The sequence below is a fragment of the Cynocephalus volans genome, chromosome 8 (genome assembly GCF_027409185.1).
Source record: "Cynocephalus volans isolate mCynVol1 chromosome 8, mCynVol1.pri, whole genome shotgun sequence".
Lineage (NCBI taxonomy): Eukaryota > Metazoa > Chordata > Mammalia > Dermoptera > Cynocephalidae > Cynocephalus > Cynocephalus volans.
In genome coordinates this window covers 67,797,409-67,822,487 of record NC_084467.1, presented here as the reverse complement: position 1 = coordinate 67,822,487, position 25,079 = coordinate 67,797,409, and the positions used below count along the sequence as shown (strand labels likewise).

General features: G+C 39.0%; 1 protein-coding gene and 1 pseudogene across 1 annotated transcript in view; one reads left to right on the top strand and one right to left on the bottom strand.

The window, feature by feature from the left end:
- The window catches only part of GIPC2 (GIPC PDZ domain containing family member 2), a 78,587-nt gene that overhangs the window by 17,334 nt on the left and 36,174 nt on the right, over positions 1–25,079 (bottom strand). The window contains exons 3-4 of the mRNA XM_063105044.1: positions 19,920–20,100; positions 374–480 (exon numbers count right to left, since the gene is read on the bottom strand). Of these exons, the coding sequence (XP_062961114.1) occupies positions 374–480; positions 19,920–20,100 (288 nt within the window). The remainder of the gene's footprint in view (positions 1–373; positions 481–19,919; positions 20,101–25,079) is intronic.
- LOC134383715 (large ribosomal subunit protein uL23-like) lies at positions 14,914–15,384 on the top strand (annotated as a pseudogene).

Below are 25,079 nucleotides of genomic sequence, written 5' to 3'. Positions count from 1 at the left end.
CCTGATTTATACCTGGTCAGTCAAAAGTTCCAGAGGCCTGGGCTTGCTACTGGCATCTGAAGCAGGGGACGGTCTTGGGGACTGAGCCCTCAACCTGTGGGATCGGACACTATCTCTAGATAAATAGTATCAAAATTGAATTAGAGGGCACCCAGCTGGTGTTCGCTGCCAGAGATTTGCCTGGTGTGGGGGGAGAAACCCCCACACATCTGGTGTCAGAAGCATGTTGTGAGAGTATCATGGGAGAAAGGTTTTTCTCACTCAAATGGCATTTTATTTCACTTTGTGATTGAAGTTAAATAAGCCCAGCTCTAACAAATATGAATATCTATACATTTCCAAGCATAATAGGAACTAAATGAACATAACATACCTCTTCTTCCATGGTGGCAGGACCTTCTGACCTCAGGCGAAGTGTCCCCCTTCCAGTACCAACTTTTCCTGCTGACAACCTTCCAGCTTTTGACCTTGGCTCTATTTCTACAAATATACAATGAATGGGGAAAGGTACATATATTCAGAAAGTATCTGAACAAATTACTGTGAAAGCTAATGTAGTATCTTTCATAAAACTGTATACAAGTATCGTAAAGATAAAAGGTATGCCTTCTCATAGAATTTCCCAAAACAAATTCACTGACATTCATTATTCTCATATGGGAATCTCTATGACAGAGTTCTGACTACAAAAAGAAAAGGAAATACATGAAGTGTACAGATGAGAAAGACTGGAAGTTATGTAGAAGAAAAAATAAAACAATTGTCTTTACTATACGAGTAAAGAGGTGTAAGTGGCAGGAAAACAGCAGTAAAGGTTCAGCTGGGCTTCAACAAGGTCATGAAGAACAGAAAGAATCATGTCTTGATAGAAGAGAGGAATAAAGGCACTATTACCTGAGTACCCACCCTCTGCTTGATGTTTTATGTACAAGATCCCATTTAACACTCACTGATACCAACCTATGAAGCAAGTTATCATGCTCATTTTACAGATAAGGAAATTAAAGTGAGTAAGAAGTGGAGCTGGGATTCAAAACCAGGTGTTGGGGATATAGACCAGATTCCAAAGTCTTTATGCTTTCCTCAACAACACTCCAGCCACACCTCATGGAAGCACAAGGGGTGATTCAGAGGTGACATACTTAGAGACACAGGATCCTAAAGAAAAAGAGGATGGGAGCAGTTTCCAAGGAAGGAATTCCCCACAGTCAGCAGAGACGAGAAGAGAGAACAAGAGATCATGAAGAAAACCGCTCTTTCCTTGTGCTTGTTTTTTCTATTGTGTTGTTTTGTTTGTGCCAAGAGGCACCACCCAACACCAAGCAGTAACATAACTGAGTAAAAGGGAAAGGTGGGGACTGAGGATGATTGGAAGGGGTGTGCCCTATCCAGACCATTCCAATAACTTATTGCCTTGTGGGGATATAGGGCCTACATAGCCAGATCTACATTTTTGCAAAGAAACAGGATATTCAGAATTTTGTATGAATCTCTTGATTTTTTTTCAACTTTTTTTTCATCTCCTGATTTTTAAGTTTAGGCAATTAAGTCAAACTTCTAAAAACAACATATTGGCAAAAATAAAAGAGACCCATGAGTCAGATTCCAACCACAGGCCATCAATTTATAACCTCTGCAGATATCCTGAGTCCCCTTGACTGAGGATTCTATGTGGCAGCAGTTTGGGGCAACAGGCACGTGGGGAGGGAGTTGCTGCACCAGAGAACTAGAGTGAACTGAGCTCCAATGAGGAGTCACAGGACAGGCTAGCAAATGTGAGTACGTAGTGAGATCTGTGCAAAGCCCTCAAGACACAGACATTAAGTAACTGTATGAGCACATTCTTACTCAGAACCTAGAATAATTCCCATCTTCAGCCAAGTACTGTTTTGCTACTGGGAATCTACACCAAAGTAATTAGGGACTTTACATATTAATTTTAACCTGTATTCAAGGAAATAATCACCAAAACATAAAATATAAGTTTTCCTCTGAGAATAAAATTATAAAAAATTATCATGCAATGAGTAAACCAGTTCCCCATAAGCAAAAACCTTTAAATAGTGGCCAGTATAGTCTGTTTTCCGATGTGAATTTCCTTCAAGGTAGAAAATGAACTCAGCTAACACACATCTTAGTTTATCACTACGTACACATTTCCAATTGTAAAACAATATATTGGCATTCTGACTTATCAACAAGTGTCTATTTTAAGTTTGGTGAGCAAGGTATCGCCCTGGAAAATTGAATTCTGAATGCATAGAAAAATGAAAGGTGTCTGAGACTTACAAAGCTAAGGACCCAGGCTCTGGAATGCGGGGGCTTCATAAAGATATTGTCATCCCTGCTTGAGAAGTCACTGGCCTCCCTAGATGATGACTCTACCTTATCTTGTTCTTACCTGAAATACCAGTAGCTAGAAGGGAAGATGTATACAGAAGGGAAGGGGTTTTTTTTATTAAGAAGTTTTATTTCTTAGAGCAGTATTAGGTTCACAGCAAAATTGAGTGGAACGTCCAGAGAGTTCCCATATATCCCCTGACCCCTTGGCTGGCACAGCCTCCCCATTATCAACATCCTGTTACCAGAGTGGTACACTTGTTGCAATTTATGAGCCTACACTGACACATCATTATCACCCAAAGTCCATAGTTTCCATTACGGTTCACTCTTGGTGTTGTACATCCGATTGGCATGGACAAATGGATAATGACATGTCTCCACCACTGTAGTATCATATGGAGTGTCACTGCCCTTAAAATCCTCTGTGCTCTGCCTATTCATCCCAGATTTTTTTTTATCGTTATGTATGTATTTGCCAAGCCATCTTCTTGTCAAAAGCGGCATCTTAAAACTAACCAGTTGGTGGCACCAAAGCAAAAGTTAAATTAGGTTTTGGCTTGGACCAGCCTCCAGGAGAAAGGCAGTTTTCACCTCTAAGGAAACAGAGTCGTGTTTCCCTATGATCCTATGATTCAGGTACACAAATCAATCTACTTATACATGGCAACAGGCAGGATAGTCCTGTCCACCCGCAGGAGGAAAAAACAGGTTTAGTCTTTTTGGAATGTTTTGAAGGCTGAATGTTTATAGTCGGGCCTACTTTTGGGATGGTGGCCTGTCTAAGCTTGTCTGAACAACCAGGCCAAGCCCTAAATCAGTCACTTCACGTGAATAGATCTGCACACGGCCTCTCTTAGACTGAGTTATGAGAGGGATGCAGTTCATGCAGTAGATGCTGGTATTCAGCCCGCAGCTGGCTGACTCACGATTCCTCAGGGCTCCACACTAAGCATACCCGCCTGCCATAGGTCACTTAGGGCACAGGGACACTCGCAGCTTATGGGTACCTGGCTGCTCCTGCACTTGAGTTATACATCACCAAGGAGCACTCGTGTTTATTCCCAAACCTTTTTGTGGCAATTGTATCTCTTACTGTAAATCTGTGATTTAATTTAAAAGTACACAAGCTGATGAAATGAGCGTGAAACAAGGAGTTATTATTGCTATGAAAACTAGGTTGACTGCTTTGGAAAGACTCCATAAGGATGAGCCACCAAAAAACAATTAGGTGTGGGCAAGATGACTCTAGGAGATTAGGAAAAATATCTTTAAATATCTATCATTTCACATATCTGGTTTTGTAAAATGAAACAGAACAAATAGACGTGCATTAAGGTTGTGGTTATATAAAAAAGACTTCATGGAACTACATTTTGTGTCTTCTACTTAAAGAAAAGTGCTTTTACATAAACAGTGGCAAAAGAATGTACATCCCTATGTTATAAATTAAAAGATTTATACATACATGTATCATTCTTTATGAGATCCTACTTTAACTGACATTTTCAATAAACAGACAAATTCCCCATCTCCGCTATATGGTGAAGCTCAGGTAGAGAGATGGAGAAAGGAAGAAGGCAGAAAGGTGTCTGTCTCCAATCCTACCTTGAAAGCCCATACCTGAACCCTAGGAAAAGAGTTGCTGACAGAAGTCACAGCACTGTTTTCAGGAGGAGCACATGCAACATGGCTTAGCTCCTGGGCTGACAAAGGGTGACAGAGTGGGAAGGCTGGGCATTCTCCCCACTTCCACACAGAACGAGGCCTTGTCCTGGTCCCACAAGGTCCCTCGTTGGCCTGGAGTATGGAGCATCACTGTCAGAGCAAGGGCACAGACCACAATTTTGAGGTGAAATGGGCACAGATGAACACAGCTGCATCCAATAGTTGCTCAGTGAACACAAGACAGTCCAAAGAGGCCCAGAGGGAAGAATGGAATGCTCAGGACACAGAGCAGGTCAACAAGGGTGCCTAACAGGACGAGAATTCTTTTGAGCACGTATGAAACCTTTGGGAACATCTAGAAATAGTTGTAAAGGATTACACTGCAGTGGGCTGGAGGTTCTGTGTAAAAAGGAGGTAGCAAGAAAAAGAATCAGTAACATTTTGGTGACAGAAAGGAAGCAAATTGATCACTTTCAGTTCAAAACTGTGAGGTAAATGTTGTCCTAATATTTCTCATTAGATTTTAGCTGGAAGTATAGACACTTTTATTTTCCTGGCTTCTTTTAAAACATTATCTGGCCGTTTTAAAATGTCTTGCGAGGACTTTACTACTGAGGTCTAATCATCTCTACCTTCATGCTAAGTTTTTGAATGTGGTATCACAATGCCTGCAAGTAATGTTCTTAATTGCATTCTGGCCATGGATATCTTAATGGTTTACCCAATCAGAAAATTAAATTTTCGTTGAATCTGTACTGTTATCCATAGTGTAGTGGGTAAGAGTGTGAACGTTAGAATCACACCACCTGAGTTAAAACCCCAGCTCCTCTGTTTACAAATTGTGTGAACTTGAGGAATAAGTCCTCATCTATATAACGAGAATAACACCTACTTTCAGCATTGTTTTAAACATTCAAAGGGCTACTGTATGAAAGGTGCTTGCCCAGTAGCCTGGCTCATATTAATTGAGTGTGTAATTTGCTTCTGCTGGTGCATTTCAACCTGGAGAGAGAGAGAGATTCTCCTCCGTTCCCTTCCTAACAAAACCATTTACATCTGTTTTTCTCTCTGAAAATGAGAAACATGGAAAGGTCCCTCTTCAAATGTTCAGAAAGTTGTCACTTCAAATACCAGGGATAAAGTCTCTTTTTTATTCAATGTCTTTCTTTTATAAAGCAATATGATTTCCCCTTCAATTTACAGGAGGATGGAAGCAAAAGATGACCCTCCCATTGCTCCACTCAGACTCTCCAAAGTGAATGAGTTAAGCCCTCCTGGGGCATCCAGCAGTGGGGGGACCCTAAGGTCCATCTTATTGGTGGGAGGATTTGAAGGGAAAGGTAAGAAGAAGGGTCCACTGAGGGTCCAGAGAACACAGAGTGAAATCTCTAGACTCTTGTCTCTCTGTCCTTCTCCCCCAATATCCCCTATTAGAGTTATATGACAGCACGTGGGCAAGTGACAAGACATAACACCAGTCAATCCCAGAAAAGGAACATACAGCCCCCCCTCCTAACCACCCAAGTAGGGTGGACTCAATTACCTCACTGTATTAGTCCTCTTTGTGTTTCTATAACAGAAATACCTGAGACTGGGTGATTTAGAAAGAACAAAATTTATTGCTTACAGTTTCTGAGGCTGGGAAGCACAAAGTCCATCTGGTGGTGGCGACGGTGACCCAGGGGTCTCACATTTCAAGATGGTGGAAGCAGAGAGAGAAAGACAGATTCTCCTCTTCTTATAAAGCCCTCAGAACCACACCCCTGACCACCATTTTTAATCCATTCACTACTGCAGGGTCCTACAATCCAATCACCTCTTCAAGGCTCCACCTTTCTATTACCATAATAGGATTGCCCACCCTCTTAACAGTCACAGTGGGGCTAAGTTTCTAATACATAAAACTTGGGAACACAATTCAAGTTTGAGGGAGTTTGAGGAGACATAATTCAATCCACTACACTCACCAAATTCAACAATCAATTTCTGTGATTTCCATCTCTGAAGTTACACTGCACATCAAAAGGGTAGCCAAATGGCAGCTCAGGCAGGATTTAGCAGGATGTGTACATCTATGGTCCTCAACAGTGCAGGCCCAGAAATGCTTACTTTTTTCAGTGTTTCCAGAGCTGATCTGAATCTCAGTGATTGATTCACACTAACCAAACTCACAAGGAACAGATGTCATTACATCAGTTTATTAATCCATAGGCAAAGAGGGTATCAAAAGTCCAAGTGGGCTCTCATGCTTCATTCTCACAAGCCTGAGACTCCCTGGAGAAAGTGATGTCCAAGCAGAAACCCAACCATCAAGGGTAAAAACAGCAAGGGAAGTGTTCAAGGTTCAGCAAGTCCAAAGACTCCAAAAGCAAGGAATGCAGAGTTTATGTTTCAGAGTCCCTTCTCACCTGGTAACTCTCAGCTCACTAGTTCTCTAGCCCTCCCAGGAATGATTCATTTAATTTTCTTCCCACTGGGTACCTGAGAAGCTTAGTGTACAAGGCACCAGAGCAAAGGACCAGAGCACAAAGGACAATTCTCTTAGGCCAAGGCTGCAAACAGGTAGTTCATGGTTACATGTGGTTCAGATACTTGTTAGATGTGCAGTGTTTTCAGATTTAATTGGTTGCCAACTCTTAAAAAATTGGGTGATTACTTACAAAAATTCAAATTTTGGTTCTCTAGGAAACTGACACTTTCTACAAAGCAACAATAGTTAGGGTAAACAGCTTTACCAAGGTTCTACAGCTCTCAGTCCTCATTTTCAGACAATCTTTCAAGACGTAAAGATTTCCTCTACAAATGGCTACTACCAAGCATTATATGCCATTTCTTATACTAGGGATATTCTTTAAAGAGTGTAATTTTATTTGACAGGAATAAATACACACATATACATAATTCATCTAAGGACTATAATATAAATCATCTGGGAAAGTGAATTTAAGGATAATGACTTAAAAAATAAGGGTAATGTCTTTAACCAAGCATTTAATATACCCCAGGTAACTGATAAATTCCTTATATGCTTTCTTATTTAATCCTAACAACACTGTTAGGATAATAATACTTATCTCATAATTTTATGATTGAGAAAACCAAAGCTTAGGGAAGTGAAATGATTTCACCAGGTTCATAGACAACTAGTAACTGGGCTATAAAAGCTGGAATAAAAGGCCAGGCAGGTCTACCCCAGAGCCACTACTTGATTTTGCATTCTATTAAAAATTATGAGTTGCCATTTGCCTTGGATTGAATTGTGTCCTCCAAAGTCCATGGATTAGAAACTTAACCCCCACTGTGACGGTGTTAAGAGGGTAAGAAATCCTATTATAATTGAAAGATGGGCCATTAAGAGGTGACTAGATTGTGAGGACCATGCCCTAATAAATGGATTAATCCAACTGATGGTTTAATGGTGGTCATGGGCGTGGTTCTGAGAGCTTTAAAAAGAGAGCCAGTGAGGAGGTTAGCTCTTTTTCTGCTCTGCCACGTTCTCCATGTGATACCCTGAATTGCTGAAGTGACCACCAGGACAAGGCCTTCACCAGATGTGTTCCCTGGACTTTGGACTTCCAGTCTCTGAAACTGTAAGCAACAAATATTATTTCTCTACCCAGTGTCAGGTATTTTTGTTGCAAGCAACAGAAACAAACTAATACACCACTGGAAAGAGATACTAGTTGTTTTTCCAGTACCCACTGGTCACTTAAGGATCACTGTGGTTCAGGAGCTTTAGGGAATGAACACATGAATGGGCCAAGTCAATTAATCCCTTTCATCACAGTGGCTGTTTCAGAGGAGGGCATGTGACCAACATCAGTCAGGTCAGAATGAATCTCAGGACTTTAGAAGTTCTGAGATATAAGGACACTGCTTTTCTGCTCTACATGAATAAGAAAGCCGATGGCCCCAGCAGTTGCTGACTGCCATCTTGGGACATGGTGTGGCACTAACCTTAAAATGATACTTGAATGATGAAGTTGATACATCTGCAGCAGCAGAGCAGAGAGAAAGGGCAAGAAATGGGGTCCTGATCACAAAGAGCTTTGCTAAGGGCAGCTTCACTCATGAACTGTTGATTCATAAGCTTCTCTTTTCTGCATAAGCCAATTTGGTATGGTTTTCCACTGCTTCCAACTGAAAGACACCTCACAGACACAGCATTCTGTCCAAGCAGTGAGACAACCCATCGAGAACAACCTTCCAGTGCTTGGACACACACAAATGGCACTGTCCATAAAAAAGCTCACATGCTGTCTACCCCACGTCCACTCCCAACATACATACATACTACATCTCAGAATAGCTCACATATAATCTAGCTCATGTCCCAGAATTTAAAAGTTCAACCATACATTTCCTTTTTCCATGTGTTTTTCCGCTCTCCAATCTTTCTTCAGACTTCTTTAGAATAGGCTTTTAAAAAGATACAGCTAGAGGAGCTCTGGGGCAGATGAAAATCAAGGAAAAGGAGGCAAGTACTGACACACCTGCATGAAGGTGTCCGTTGCTGTCTACCAGACCAAAAGGGCTGCCAACACGAATGAGCCCCACAGAACACTAAGTTGGCTCTTAACTGTTCCTTTGATGAAAAAGAACAGTGTATGACAAGTATCAGAGGTGGAATAACAGTGCCCAAAATCATGTTCTTTAGTTAAGGTGTCGTTTGAGAAAAACCCCAACCCTGTTTTTATAACTCCCTGAAACTGCAGGCAAAAGTTAATGTACATCTCTGGGGAGACGGTTCATGGCTTTAATCCAGAAGGGACTGTTTACAAAAAAAGATAACGAATCTCTAGACTCCAATTTGGAGAAGTAAAGGATCACTGCTTTTAAAAAGAGTGACAGGACTGGGTGGCTAGCTCAGTTGGTTACAGCATGGTGCTGGGACACCAAGGTCAAGGGTTCAGATCCCCATACCTGCCAGAAACCAAAAAAAAATTTTTTTTTAAGTGATAGCTAAAATTTTACTTTTACTTATTTTTACTCTACAGTATAATTTTACCATGGGAACTCAAGAAATAAAAATTATGTTCATCTTTATTACTGGTTTATCACACATATTTTTCCCCTAGGCTTTAAAAAGTTAAAAAGAGGAGTTACCAAAGCAGATCCTGCCAATTTAAAGAGTTGATATATTGTAACATTCTACCACATTTCTAACATGGAACAATTTATAATATTAAAGAAAATTGTTTAATGAGGAGAATCATATAGCTGAAAGCTGTAAAGCCACTATATACAAAATAATTGAGTTTCTTCTACTTCCTAGAAAGTTAGCCTTCTTTTCAAAATAATTGTTTACTCGTTATGAAAGTTAATATGTTCATTTTATATTTAAAATTTGAAAAACACAAAAAGCCTAAAGAAACAAGTCATTCATAAACTCACCACCTAAATATAACCAATGTTAACATTTTGATATACATACAATGCAAGTCATTTTTCTATACATTTAAAGATAGTTTTTACAAAAATAGGATATTACTGTATATTGTTTTGTAATCTTCCTTTTCACTTTATATATCACAAACATTTTTCAATACATAAGTTGAATTGCTTCTCTGCTTAATTTTTTTCTGAAAATACATTCTGACCACAATTTTGAGTATAATTTGTAAGACCCATTTTCCTATAATTACAGCACAATTTTCATTGTAAAAATACTCTCTTGTAGAATATGTGTTATTGGTATAACTGCTGTTTTTCTAAGTTGCGTTATATTCATACTATTCAGTCACATTCAGGAATCCACTTACATTTTAGCGTCATTATTTACCTCTTCATCCAATGTTGCTATTTTAATTACTAAGCTTAAAAACAGTTGAAAACTATTATTTACCTTCTACTCATGGTTGTTATTAATTCCAAATACTCCTTTAAAAAAACATTATAGTTCTGAAAAACCAATTAATCACTCTTTAGGGTAAATGTCCTGGAAAACACAGCCTACAAAGTTTTCAGTATTATCGATTACAGATTTCTCAAATTAAAAGTGTAGGCATTTAATAAAGTTTTTTTAAATAAGAGTTTACAACTAGAGTAGAAAGAGTCCATATTTAGGTACACAGCTGCGTCTTTACATTGATAACACATTTATTAGTTACACCAGTAACATGTGACACACCCCACAAAAGGGAATTTGGCTCTCCATTCATCTTCTCCCACAGTATTCTTTGTGGTAAATGCCAAACCAGTGTCTCGCTATATACGAGATGGCCAGGACAAAGTGTACTACATAAAAAGATGATTAAGTGACATGTTCTACTCCCCAAACTTGTCATTCATTCTGAGCACTTTCAACCTTTGCCAAAAATACACCAGTGCCACTGTCAGATAAAATGCAATACACCTAAAAGTGAACTTCTCTTTCTGACTTCCCCAAACCATTTCTACATCCCAACTGCCTCATTTCCAATTATAGCATCATTGTCACAGGCTCCTAGGATAGAAATCTTGGGAGTACATTTGTCTCTGAATCTTCTCTCCTTTCCCCTAAAGCTAAGTGTCATCAATGCACCTTCCACCCCATTTCTACCCATGCAATTTTACTCAGGTTTTTTTCTTCCTTTGAATTCCCATTGCTGCTCCCAACACAAGCTGTCATTTCCTCCTGGACTGCTGTAATATCTCTTACACGGTTTCTTCTCCAGTCAAATATAGCCACATTGGTCTTCCAGGCTTAATCCCCAAAAATCTGCTTTATCATGTCATTCTTCAGTTTCAACACCTAAATGATATCCTTTTACCATCCAAAACAAGCTCACGTTCCCCACCTAGTTTTTTGAGTTCTTAATATGGTCCTGGGCTGCTTCTGCAGCCTGATTTGCTATACTCCCTGCAAGGCTGGGCTCTTCACTGTCCTGAATACCTCCCACAGGAAACCCTCCTCCCTGTTTATAGTTTCCATCCTCCAAAGCCAAGTTCAAGTGCAAATCTCCAGAAATCTTTCCCACATAATTCAGCCTCCTCATATCTTTCTCTTCTCTGAACACATACTTAAGTTTTTGCAGTGCATTTTAAATTTACTCCACAATTCTGGATATAAGAAATGTCAAACTCAATCTGACTTTGAGCCCCCCATGCCACAGGCTGGATGAGAAATTGTCTTGGTTGTGCTTTGGACATCTCTTTCTCTCTTCCCCCAGGCTCCAGAGGGCTGATGTTGCACTCAGTCTATCACAGACCCCACCCTGAAGCTCAGTGTCCAAGTCAGTGTGTCCATTTGCAGGCCAAGCTCAGGGTGCAGGGGGTCTTTCACATCAGATTGCAAGGCCACAGATCTAAAAGCTATAATATCCGTATGCCATCCTATCAGACATCCTGTCACCTCTCTTGGGAATGGGATGCTGGTCCCTTTTACTAGCAGAATGTGCCAAAAAAATCTGTCTACTTTTTCTTTGAGGAAGTTCCTTTGCAATCTTCCCACTTCTCTCAACCCCCACCTCTCTCTAAGCCTTAGAATCATCCCCAAATCATGGACAAGCCAGCAATCAGCCGAACTGCATTTTGTGTAAATCTGCATTACAGCATATATCATAGTCTGCACTATATTCCAAAGAGGCACTAACACATAACGTTCAGAGCGGAAGCCTCAGGAGCAAACAGGACTGCAGTGCTATACCCATACTTCCCGCCCACCACCGGGTGACCTTAACAAGTTATTTAACTGCCCAAAGCCTCAGTTTACTTGTCTGGGAAACCTTCACAGGAATGGCATAAGGACTGAATCAGGCCATAACAGTAATAGTCCTAGTAGTAATGGCTTAAATTTATGCAGCACTGTGTGTCTAGCACTGTTCTAAGCACTTTACATATGTTAACTCCTTTGATCCTCACAATACTTTATGCATAAGTAAACAGGCACAGAGGGGTTATATAACACCCAAGACCACGTAGCTAATAAGCAGCAAAGGAATCAGGCCCAAGCAGTTTGACTCAGAGTCTATGCTCTTCACCACTACAATATGTTGCTTTTAATAAGCATCCAATACGTGGTAGATATTACTGTCCATAGAACTTGTTTCTTAATGTATCTGCCTCTTTATGTAAACTGTAAGCTCCTTGAGAACAGCAAGCGTACCGACTCATCTGCAACAGTTGTTAAAGATCTGGCTCTGGAGGCTGACCACATGGCCTAGAAGCCTGCCTCTGTCACCCACTAGCTCTAAAACCTTAGGCAAACTGCTTCAGCTTTTAGGATGGTCGTGAGGAAGAAATGATTTCCTACTCAAAACGTATGTAGAAGAGTGAATGGCAACTAGTGTTATGATACACTGATATATTTCATTATGTGTATGAGACGTGATATTACCATCCGTCTTTCCAGAATCTGGAACAGTGCCAGAGTTCTCAACAAATACTAATGACCAACTCACCCGCATTGTTTTTCCTGTTTTGTGTGGGTTTATCTGTTTTCTAAAATTATTCCTTAAAGAAAAGGCTACATCCTCATAATAATAGCTAACTTTGACTGAAGACTTACTGTGCACCAAAGACTGTTCTATGATTTTTCCTTGTATTTAATCACTTAATCCTCACAATAGCCTGATGTGGTAGACACAATTATGTTCACTTTTTGTATAAGGAAACCAAGGCACAGAAAGGTTAAGTAACTTACCCAACTTCACATTATCACATAGCCAGTAGCTGGCAGAGCCTACACACATAACTACTGCACTTTGTTGTCTCTTTTGTAACTTTTTTCATATTCCCCAGTATATTTTGTAAAATTCAGTATATACAAAAAGGTACCCAAAGCATTTGTTGGTTGAAATCTTTTTCCTAGAAATGCATAAATAATAAAAAGTATTTTTTTAAATGTTTGAAACATCTATCTAAAAAGTCATAAACTTAAGAGCTGAAGTTTATCTCAATATCAAATAGGCATAGCCTTTGAGATGAGCACATCAGTTAAGCTGAATCATGAAGATGAGGTCCGAGTTTTCCAGCTGTGAATGAGTCAAAGGACTAAGACGTACTTCACATTCTTAACATCCTATTCTGATGGATACATAGCACAGAAATGAAGTCTCTAAAATAAGACAGAACCCAGAGATCTGTTACAAAATCTAACCCTGAAACAAAGACTATAAATGCTTTAGGAAGTAAGCTTTTTCTTTCAACTCCCTTTCTGATTTTGAAGACACTCACAGAAATATTTCCAGGCCTTCTTTCACAAACCTCTTTCCATAAAGGGAAGCAATCACAAATTAGAGAAATTCTCCAGGATAAATGAAGTGGAGACTCATTTAAGTAAAACTGAATCAAAGCTTCCTAGATTTAACAGCTTTTTTCCTACAGTTAAAAGACCTTATAGGAAAACAAACCAGTTGGACTAGTCTGGTCTTAGAATCACTTAAATAGAAGAATGGATTTTCATAAGCCTTGGGAAAATCTAGGTTTACAGGGCAAACTCTGCAGCGTTGAGCTCATTGTGAAGACATGTTCCCTTTCACTGGCAAAAGGGGAAAGGAAGTGAGCCATGCCCTAAAAAATACCACTAGAGACATTCCAGCAGATACTTGATAAGGACTGGGAAGGCTGCCATTAACTCATGAGTGGAAGAAGGAAAATTTAGATCAGAAAACAGCTGTCCAGGAGAAAACATGTTAGGTATGGAAAAGATTTCCCATAAAACTACAAATTTTCAACAAGGGAGTCATTTAAATCAGTGGCTTTCAAATGTTTTGTTTGTTTGGATCTTTTTTTGTTTTTATGCTATGACCCACAGTAAGAAACATATACATTATATCATGACCCATAAATATACACAAACATATATAGCATATAAACCTGAAACACATATATATCTGTTGCTGAAACAACACGTATCCCAACTATTTACCAAGCACTATGATATTTCAACTCTATTCTGCTTTGTGTCTAAACACACTGGTTGAGACCCACTGGTTGAAACAGTGATTTAAACTCCGACCAGCACAGGAGATTCTGAGGGTACATTTTACAGTGGCCTTTACTCCCCGCTCAGAGCCCCATAGCCAACTTGGGAAAATATCAATGGAGCATCTGCTCTTGGGATGAGTGACTTGTTCTTGATCAGACGAGATCGGGCGCGTTCAGGGTGGTATGGCCATAGACATGTTCTTGAATGCTTGGATAAAGACCACCTGAGGCTGTCTCCTCCAAGTCTGGCCATTCCTCACTGTGCTGGCTTCTTCTCTTTCTGTTTTTGGTCCTTTTATCATTCTGAGTGATTGAATCTATTTTCATGGCTTCCATTTCCAGTGTAGGACAATTACTCATAAACCTCATTCTCTAGGCCCCAATTCTTAACATCTACCTCATACATTTTCAACTGAATTGTCCTACAAATTTCAAACTCATTACGTCTAAAATTGTACTTCCAATCTCATTTCCCTATCTCCTCACTCAAATCAAATCCTTTCCCAGCTTTCCTCCTCTCAAAGAATAGCACCACACCCCAGCTCTCACCCACGACAGACCTGTAGGTCATCGTTGGCAATCTCTCTTTCCTTTTCCTCTACATCCAATGTGTTACCAACTCAACCATTTTAATATTCAGTGGTCTGCAGGTAAATGTTTAACCATCAGCTCTCCACACACACACAAAAACAACTCTGACTAGCAGCACTTACCTATTTCTGTGCTTTAAACACACTACCATAGCCAATTTCAAGCAACAAGCTTGATGTCCTTGAGGGTGGAGTTGGAAAGAGATGTGTACAAATGGCTCCAGCACACCCCCATCTAGTCCTCAGAACCATTTCTTCTCTCCAAGCCTACTGATACGGCCTTAATTCAGGACTTCACCTCTCTCCTAGCTAACACAATAGAATCTTATGATCTCCTGACCCCTGCCTCTTATCCCATCCCTTTATCTGACACGGCATCCAAAATACCTTTCTACCCTTTCACAAGATGGCATTGAAGCTGAAGAAGGAAGCTCCTGCCCCTGCCAAAGCCGAAGCCAAAGCAAAAGATTTGAAGGCCAAGAAGGCAGTGCTGAAAGGTGTCCAAAGCCACAAAAAAAAAAGAAGATCCGCACCTCACCCACCTTCTAACAGCCCAAGACACTGTGGCTCCGGAGGCAACCCAAATATCCTAGAAGAGCACCTCCAGGAGAAACAAGCTTGACCACTGTGCCATCATCAAGTTCCCCCTCACCACTGCGCCTGCCGTGAAGAAGACAGAAGACAACACCACACTTGTGTTCATTGTGGATGTCAAGGCTAATAAGCACCAGATCAAACAGGCTGTGAAGAAGCTCTGTGACACTGATGTGGCCAAGGTCAACACCTGATCAGGGCTGATGGAGAGAAGAAAGCGTATGTTCGACTGGCTCCTGATTACGATGCTTTGGTCGTTGCCAATAAAATTGGGATCATCTAAACTTGAGTCCAGATGGTTAATTCCAAATATACAATTTTATTCACACACACACAAAAAAACCCCACAAAATACCTTTCTAAGATCCAAGACTCATCATGTTACTCCCCTGCTTAACCCCCTTCCCTTTTTTTCCACTGACTACTTCATATACGGGTCCTCGATAATTTGGTCACTACTCACTCTCAAGCTTCATATCTCGCACCACTATCACCTATAACCTCTATTCCCAACACACTGGCCTACATGGCATTCCCAGATATGTGATGCTATTCTATACCTCTGTACCTTTGCTCATTCTGTCCTCACTCCCTAGGACAACCTTCCCCAATTTGTCACTGAGCAAGTACCTGCTCATCTTTTCAATTCAGCTCAAATCCCTTCTTCAGGAAGCCTTTCCTGTACTCATTAGGTAGATTTGATGCCTCCCACCTTATAGCTCCACTATGTTTTTAGTACCTCTAACACCCTTTATTGAATTTATTTCTTTTCATATCCATCTCCACTCACTAGACAAGCTTCTAGATCTGGATCTTATTTATGCATGTACCAAGCATATGGGCAACTAGCACCCTAAGACCAGCATATACTAATTGCTCAATAAATGTCTGTTGAATGAAAACATATAGGTAAGTTCTTGTCATGTGCCACAGGCCAGAAGACTGCTAAAATACCAATACCTTCTAAATTGTTAGAGAGCCCAAGATCTACTTCCATAGTCAAAGAACTGGCACTGTTCTTTTGGTTTTTGGGCTTTTTTTTGAGGGGGGGGGTTGCCTATTGGCCTCAGCTTGCTAGGGTTGCCATAACAACATACTACAGACTGGGTCGCTTTAACAGCAGAAATTTATTTTCTTAAAGTTCTAGAGGCTAGAAGTCTAAAATCAAGGTGTCCCCAGAGTTGGTTTCTTCTGAGGCCTCTCTCCTTAGCTTGTATAGGGATGGCTATCTTCATGTTCAAATGGCCTTCTCACCCTATACATGCCTGTGTCCAAATTTCCTCTTCTTATGAGCACAGTCATACTGGATTAAGACTCACAGTAATCACCTTATTTTAACTTAATTATCTCTTTAAAAACCCTATCGCCAAATATAGTTGCATTTTGAGGTACTGGTGATTAGGACTTCAATATGTAAATTTTGAAGAACATAATTCACGCTACAACAGCCTCTTATTAGACTGTGAGCTCTTCAAAAGGCAGAAGCAATATAGTTTAGTCTTCCTTCTTGGCATCCATTGTGCCTAGCAGAGTACCTGACATAGGAGATACTCAATAAATAATTTGTGGGAAACATAAATGAATGATCTTCCCAGAAGTACAGTCTAAAACTGTAGATTGCGGTCCTCTCCAAATCTGGTGGCCAGCACCAAGAAGAATGTGGCTTTATTCCTTCCCCATAAGAAAGTTTGATGACATCACGGTCTCTAGATATGCCACTGCCAAACAGCTATTTATGTGGGGCCCAACACATGGAGGAAAAAATAAAATCTTTAAGACCAGATACCCAAAGACATTGACAAAACCCTTCTCCCTCCAGATCCATTCTGATACTCCCAGACTGACAGCTATCACACATGGCTAGAGTCAGATTCAAATTAAGAGAAAACCAACACTGCTCTGGCCTGCAGGACAAGGTACAACAGGTTAGGAGAAATGGTAAAACAGACATCTGCTACCTTTTTCCTGCCCAAAAGGAAACTTCCCCCTCACTGTTCTGTGTGATTTTGGTAGGCCTTTCAATCATGCAGCCTGCCTTCCCTACTATCAAGATAGGCACATGACCTAATCAGTTTTCCCCTCTGTTCCAGGCATTTGAATCCCGAGTGGAGTGATATAAACATAGAAAATAATTGAAGGGAGTCAATTAAGTCAGTGGCTTGAAGATTCCTGGTACACACATCCCTGAAACAGCCTTGGTTCCTGACCTTCCCATGTCTTGATCGACTCTGTTTCTGAGACCTACCTAGTTGTCTTCCAATAAATAAAATGGCTTTCCTTAAATTAAGCCGTGTTTATTATGTGTAGTATTTTATTATGTGTAGTAATATTTATTTGACACATATAATGGCCCCTGGAGGTGGGATGTGGCTAAAATATGAAGATGGGAGCAGGCAGTAAGGATTCCCTATCCACTACAGAGAAGTTGTGCTCACAACTCTTGCTATGCTATTGCAAAGCAGCCAACTATTTCATTTCCTATAGTATTTAGGAATATAGTCCACATACCTCTCTAGGCTAAACATTTAGGGAAATTGGTAGGAAAATGTCAAAATACTGGAGTGTATGGCCATTTCTGACAGCTTTCGATAAGATCCTAGAACTGACTTAGTTTCAGCCAATGTATCCCTTCTGAATGCAGAGAAAATGCTGCTGTACTTAGACTGGCCCTTTCTCCTGGTAGGAGTCCAAGATGACAAAGAGTCAGATTATCATAAAAGACTATGAAATTTGAACTCTTGGCCCTGAATCAATGATTATTGAAAACAATAAGTACCCCCTGATACATACTCCCTCCATGGCAAAGAGCTAAGTAATGAGATGAAGCCAAAGGATGAGGAACAAACTAGCTTTGCCTTTATCCCACTAGTAAAAAGATAAACAGCAAAATTAAGAGCTAGAGGATGGGAAGAGCAGCAAGGCTTCTAAAAGAGAGTCCCCCAGGCAAGGGCCCAGAGTTAAAGATCAACCCACGGAGTGGAAAATGCACACAGACCAGCAGTTTGAGTTAAACTTCCATAGAAACCTTAGAAAATAAAAACCCACCATTGCTCCAAAATCAATCTCCAGGAATCCTAACTCACAGCACCACCAGAATTTGGGGTGCTGAAGTAATATATTTCTATAGGAAAATCCTACCCAGGATGCTTTTCAAATGTGTGCATGAATTTCATGAGGCAACATAGAGCATGTTCAACAGTAGCTAGGACAATAACACAGTGAAGTATATCAACTATTACACATGTCTCTCTGATATTGAAGGCAAAAATCTAATCATGGAACAAATACAATGATCTCTAACATTCCAGACTATCATCAACCTAGCCTTCAAATTAAGGTATATCGGCAACTTTCTACAAAGACACAGGGACAAAGATTTAGATGCAGACAACAGGGAAAAATAGGAAAAGATTAACTCTGGAAAACCGATTAATGAGGTGGAGATAAATGTAGAAAAGTTATACTCCTTGAGTTGTACTAAGAGAATGGCTTTGATTTACAAAGAGTCTAAATCAAATAAGAATATTTCAAACCATCTACACCCTATCAGTTTATATATCATGCTATCTGGGGAACTGGGCTACCAAACACAGCCGTTTCAAAAGGAGCTGCGGCATAGAAACGTGAGTGCTGCTTGCCTTCCCCTGTGAAAAGTGAACTTGGACTCTGCAATGCAGCAGGCAGAATCACAGTATCTACCGCAGTGGTTCCTAGAGCCGTCCCTCCAGGACGAGTGCTGGCACAAGGCATCCTTTTCTTACAGTCTGTGAAATTCTGTCCCCCACAAGTAATATAACCTACACTGTATTTCTATTCAATGGCACAGAATCATGTGGGAACAGAGAAAAGTTTCTAATTTCATATGGCTGAGATCTGTCACTTACTTGCTAAGAGACAGAAAATGTAATTCCTCAGATCCACTGCACTCTCACATCATTTTCATTAACTGCCCTGAGAAAATAGCATTAGAGACAAAATAGAAGGAATATTTATGTTCTGTGAGCAAAGGAAAAAACACAGGGTGGGGTCATGGATGAGTAAGGGCAGGCCTAGAATGATTCTGCTAAAGATATTTTAACACTGATGAACGCTAGGCCTTCGTGTGGCTTATTAAAATAGTGCTGGGTAGCAAGAGAGAAGTTGGCACACTTTCCTGTAGATGAGATGGCCTTAGGGAGTTGACAACAGTTGGAATACAGCTGCCATGACTTAAACCAAGCAAGTACAGATGTCACACCACAGTGGAAGTAAATTCATACCCTCCCACACTGCCAAATTCAAAATGCCAGTGGAGAAAAAGTATTGGTGAAGTGGGTCTTTAAAATAGACTAGATAACTATTTTAAATACCAATTCTTTGTGTAACTAGAATTTTTGCTGCTGAGGTTCATGAACAATAGTTATTATGGTTTAAAGAGCTCAATCAAAAATCTTACCACTCAGCAAAATGAAAACAATACAATGTGCCGTTCTCAGAGACTGGAACGACCACATCAAATACAATCGCTAAACATAAGACTCTGTAATTCCAAATGTTCAGAAAATGTCCTTGTACAAGGCAATTTTTTCCTTTTTTTCTTCCTTCAGTAGTTGCTTTCCTTATAAGTAGTGCTATCTATCATTTTCTATGTTCTTAACTGATGTGTTAGATAAGAAGATATACTAAAAGCATATGCACCACAACATAGCACTCATTCCCTGTAGAAAGATAACCAGGGAAGGGAACATCACACACACACACACACACACACTCACACACACACACACACACACTCACACTCACACACACACACACACACACACACACACCCCAACTTACCAAATGCCTTCCTAGGTTCTATTAACTTCATGGTAAAGAGTTCTTCTTTCTTTAATTCCCTTAACTTCTTAGCAACATCATAGTGACGCCACCCAGTGACGTTTTCTCCATTTATGGATTCAATATGATCCCCCACACAGATTGTTTTAATTGAGTCAATAATGCCACCATCTTTAATTCTCTGAAAGAAAGAAAATTAACATTATTTTTCATCCACTTGAGACATCATCTATATACAATCTATTGGCATATTAGCAAAGCAATTGAATGTTCAGTTAAAGATGGAAAACTAAGCAACAAAGAACAACCACCTTACCTCCAACACTCTTCATCTTCCTTTCCTTATCATTCAGAATCCAGCTCCTAATCAGAACCACCACCTCCTCAGGGAAGCTTTTCCTGACATCCTCCAACCCACTCCCTTCAAGGATGAGCAAGGTGCCACTCTCACGCTTCTAAATATTTTTTGCTGTGTATGCTGAGGTCTAAGCTTAGCACTTTACATTTGCTATTTCATTTCATTCTAACAACTTTATGAGACTCTCATGTCATGGATCAGGAAGATTGAGGCTTGGGAAGATCAAATAATTTGCCAGATTCAACATATAATTGTTCAATTCAATTCAATTGCTCCTTTACCTCTCAGTCTCCATTACTAAACTGTAATTTCCTTGGGGACAGAGCTGGTCTTACTCACCACTGTCTGTCCTGTGCCTACAACAATGCCTACATTAAAAAGTCCCTCCATAAATGATTGTGGCATCATTTCGACATAAAACCCCTTACATAAGAATAGAGCTTCAGCTTTTTCTACTGGCTACATTTTCTTAAACCTTAGTTATAAATGCAAAGACTCAAAGAATGGTAAGAGCTGAGAAGACTAATACCTGGTATGAAACAAGTGTGGTTACCATTTTGAGAATCAGTAAAGATGATTTTATACTACCCTTTTTCATTTATGTATTTTAGATAAAGAGAACCTAAGACCCAAGAGAAAATTCAAGTTGCTCTTTCTTAAATCTATCTTACTTCTCTACAACACATCTATGCTGCAGAGTCTCAAAATGGGGTCTAAGACTCTTAAGATGGTACCAAGAATTTCTGAAAGGATTTTAGGGACAGGAGCTCCACAAAACTTTGCAGAGGATGTACAAAAGTCCTTCAACAGTGCTGAGAAGTGGGGCAAAATGAAGACTACAATCTGCCATAGGAGACAAATCCTTCATGGAAATGATAGGATAGAAAAACTAGGGGCTACTGCTATTGTATAATAAAAGTATGTGTATTCCCCACCCTTGCCAGGTATAAGTATGTAGCATCTTCTGAATAGCAGGGCAATTGATCACTGTGTTCAAGAGTTAAGAGAAAACATATCTCATGTGCCCTAGCATCTCCACAGTATTGTCATTACAAAAAAAAAAAAAAAAAGTTGTAGAAGACTAATCTGGGCATTTTTAATTTTTAAGTTGCATTATTATATACCAAAACTCACTATATATTTTTTACCCCCATATTTTAAGAATATTGCTATGTTCATTGTAATAGTAACTGTTAACATTATCTATGCAAGTGACATAATGCCAATTTAAACAGACCTCATTATTTATCATTACAAATAGTTAATTATAAAGCAAAGAAACCATAAATTTCATAATTGACATTATTTTATTAGAAATCCATATTAGTCTTATAGAGCTAAAGAAACAATGGTAACCACAACATACCACTCAGTACGACTAGTTTCTAAACTTTCATAGAAAAACAAGCAAGATTAAACAAGTCTAAAGAAGAGAAAAAACATTAAATATTCTGTTATATAACCATTCTTAAGCCTTTAAAGAATCTGAAGCCTATATTTAACTTACTTTTTTCTTAATTTTTATTCTAATTTTTATTCTAATTCAAGAATTCATCGTGAACATATTTTTTCTTTAATCGACTATGCCAACAAATTTCAGTGTCCCACCACATATTTTTTAGGCTAAGACTTATTGTTATAATTTTATTTAGAATAAGCATTATATAATATTAATGAAGTGAAAGACTTTAAAGACATGTATGAATCTAACCAGTGAATTAAAGGTCAGAGTAACAGAAATCTAGGGTTGCCAAGTAGCTGTAAAGGTCACTAGAAGGGTGCCCAGACAGAGGGAGAAAGGCAGTTACCAGATGTCAGAGCAGGCAGCAGCGTGAGAATACAGGTGGCCAAGAGAAAAGTCAAAGCATATATAATTATCAGAGGCAGCAGACAAGGATCTGGAATGAAGAGACACGAAAATCACTATAAGAAACTTGAGGCACAGAAAGACAAATACTGTATCGTCTCACATATGTGGAATCTAAAAAAAGTCAATTTCATAGAAAGAGTAGAAGGGTGGTTACCAGAGGCTGGGGGTAGGGAGAGATGGGGAAAGGAAAGATGTTGATTAAAGGGTATAAATTTTCAGTTAAACTGGAGGAGTAAGTTTTAGAAATCTATTGTACTGCATGGTAACCACAGTTAATAATAATAATGTGTTGTATATTTAAAAATTGCTAAAATAGATTTTTTAAATTGTCATCACAAAGATAAATTGATTAGGTGATAGACACATTAATTTGCTTAACTGAGCTTTTCTATAATGTATACATCAAGACATCATACCATACCCCACAAATGTACACAATTATTATGTGTCAATCTTAAAAATTTTTTTAAATGCTTCAAGAACAACACCAGAAGATGAACAGATATAGAAGCAAAGTCAGAGACACTGATTACATATTTTACGGGTTACCTCAGCATTATCCTCATAAATGGGTAGGATAAAGAATGAGGTAGCAATGCAGACAAGTTTCTGAAATTTAATGTACTTTGATAATCATACAATAACTTGAAAAGATTAATAATATTACTAAAAGTACTAATCAGGCCCAAAGGACTAGAAGGAAAAAGACAGAGGCATTAATTCTATACTTATATCTACTGAGTCACTTATATTATTCTCTGTAACAGGAACTTTCTGTCATCTGGTTTTGATGCCACAAAAGGCATATAAGACTTAAATATTTTTTGGAAGATAGGATTTACATTATTAAACATACAGGTTCCAAACCATTTTAGATTATTATAGTACCTTCTATTATATTCATCTCATATATTTAGAGAACCCTGCCTTCCCATCACAGACATCAGCTGGACTTGAGGTTGGCGTTCCACCCTTCCTGACATCTTAAGCACCACACTCAAGGTTGTTTCAGCTACATGTCCTGCCGCTGTAGTCAGCAACTTTGAGATCTGTGCTGCTGATTCTTCCAGCACTGTCCTCAAACCTTGCTCATAATAACAAACTAACATTTATACAACAATTATAAATAACTGATTTAGTCCTCACAATAAGCCTAGGAGAGGAATATTATTTCATTAAATAAATGAGGAACTCAAGGCACAATGATTACGTGGTTTGGCCAAGATAACACAGCTGATAAACAGAACTGGGTCTCAAACAGAGGTGATGCAATTATAAAAATTTTAGAAAGAAAAAAAAGTCCGATGTAGAATCCAAGGTATTCTGATCCCAAGTGCAAGGTTTTAGTTTATAACTACTAAATGATCTGTCACCTTTGAACTCTGAAATTTCACTTTACAACAACCCCTATCTTTCCACTTTCCATTCCTTATAACTACTAAAGCTGTTCGTCATCAATACTATGGCCTCCAGATCTCAAACATTAACTATTTTCTCAAATCCCCTCTTCTATTCTGGCCTTACAGGCCTCTGCTCATAGACCCTAGCTCCCATCCTAGAATCCACCCACTTCACTTCCTACATTTCCAGCTTTGCCGATTCTTAATTTGGACAATTGAATAAGCAAAATGTTAGAAATACAAGCTATGAGTACCATATTTCTCAGAATAATGAGCACTCTAAAATGTGATTAATTTGGTTCTACTAAAGTAAAAGTATGCTAAATCATAAAGATTTCTATATGAGGTATACTGAAATATGACAGTTTTGTGGTTATTCAAACTATTTCAATCCAAAATGAACTTAGGTTTGTTTTTTAATAATAACTTTAACCCCATTTCCTAATTGCATGTTATAAACTCTTTATTTTTATTTTGAATCTAAAAGTACAACTCTCTTCCCTTAAACCTGCAGTCAGCAAACTATGGCTCACAGATCAAATCCAGGCCACCACCTATTTCTATATGGCCCAAGAGTTATGAACGGTTTTTACCTTTTTGAATAGTTGAAAAAATTTACAGAATATTTGTGACATGAAAATTATATGAAATTCATATTACAGTATCCGTAAATAAGTTCTTACTGGGAAACATCCATGCTCATTCATTTAAGTGTCGTGGCTGTTTTCGTGCTACAGTGGCTTAGCTGAGTAGTTGCAACAGAGACTGTATGACTCACAAAGCACAAAACACTATCTGGCCCTTTAGAGAAAATGTTTGCCAACTCCCATCTTAAGCTATATAGAAATTTATAGGTTTTGTCATAAGTATGCTCTGAATTTTATGTTTATTTATATATTTTTTGTCCTGGGAAATGTTGAGACTTGGATACTAAAAATCATGAACGTTTAAGTCTATTGTCTTTTCATCTGAAAAGCTTGATCTGTAAGAACCATGCAGAACTATAAAATGCACTTCTCTGCCATTGATCTCTCTCCTAATTATGTAATGATTTATTACTGCTATTATTATTTAAGTATTAGCTATCAATCATGAGCACTGTCGGGCATTTTATGTGTCATTATATTTATACCCCAACTAACCCTATAAAGTAGATGATAATATTCCCATTTGAGAGAAGACTCAGAAAGGTTCAAGAACTTCTCCAAGGTCACACAGCTAGTAAATAAGTGAACGAAAGCCTGTCTGATTCTAAAGACCATGCTCTGGTGCATCACACCACACTGCCTCCCTAATCATAGACTTACCATTATTTGAATCTCTACTACACTGTCCTACTCTTACTTTAACATGCTCTTATTTCTAGCCACTGTTAAAAGCATATTAAGTACTCACTTCAGCAGCAAATACATTAAAATTGGGACCATACAAAGATTAGGACAGTCCCCACACAAGAATGACATGCAAATTCATCGAACATTTTTTTTTCCTGCTTATTTTGGCAAAAAGAAGCATACGAAGGATAAGTCAGA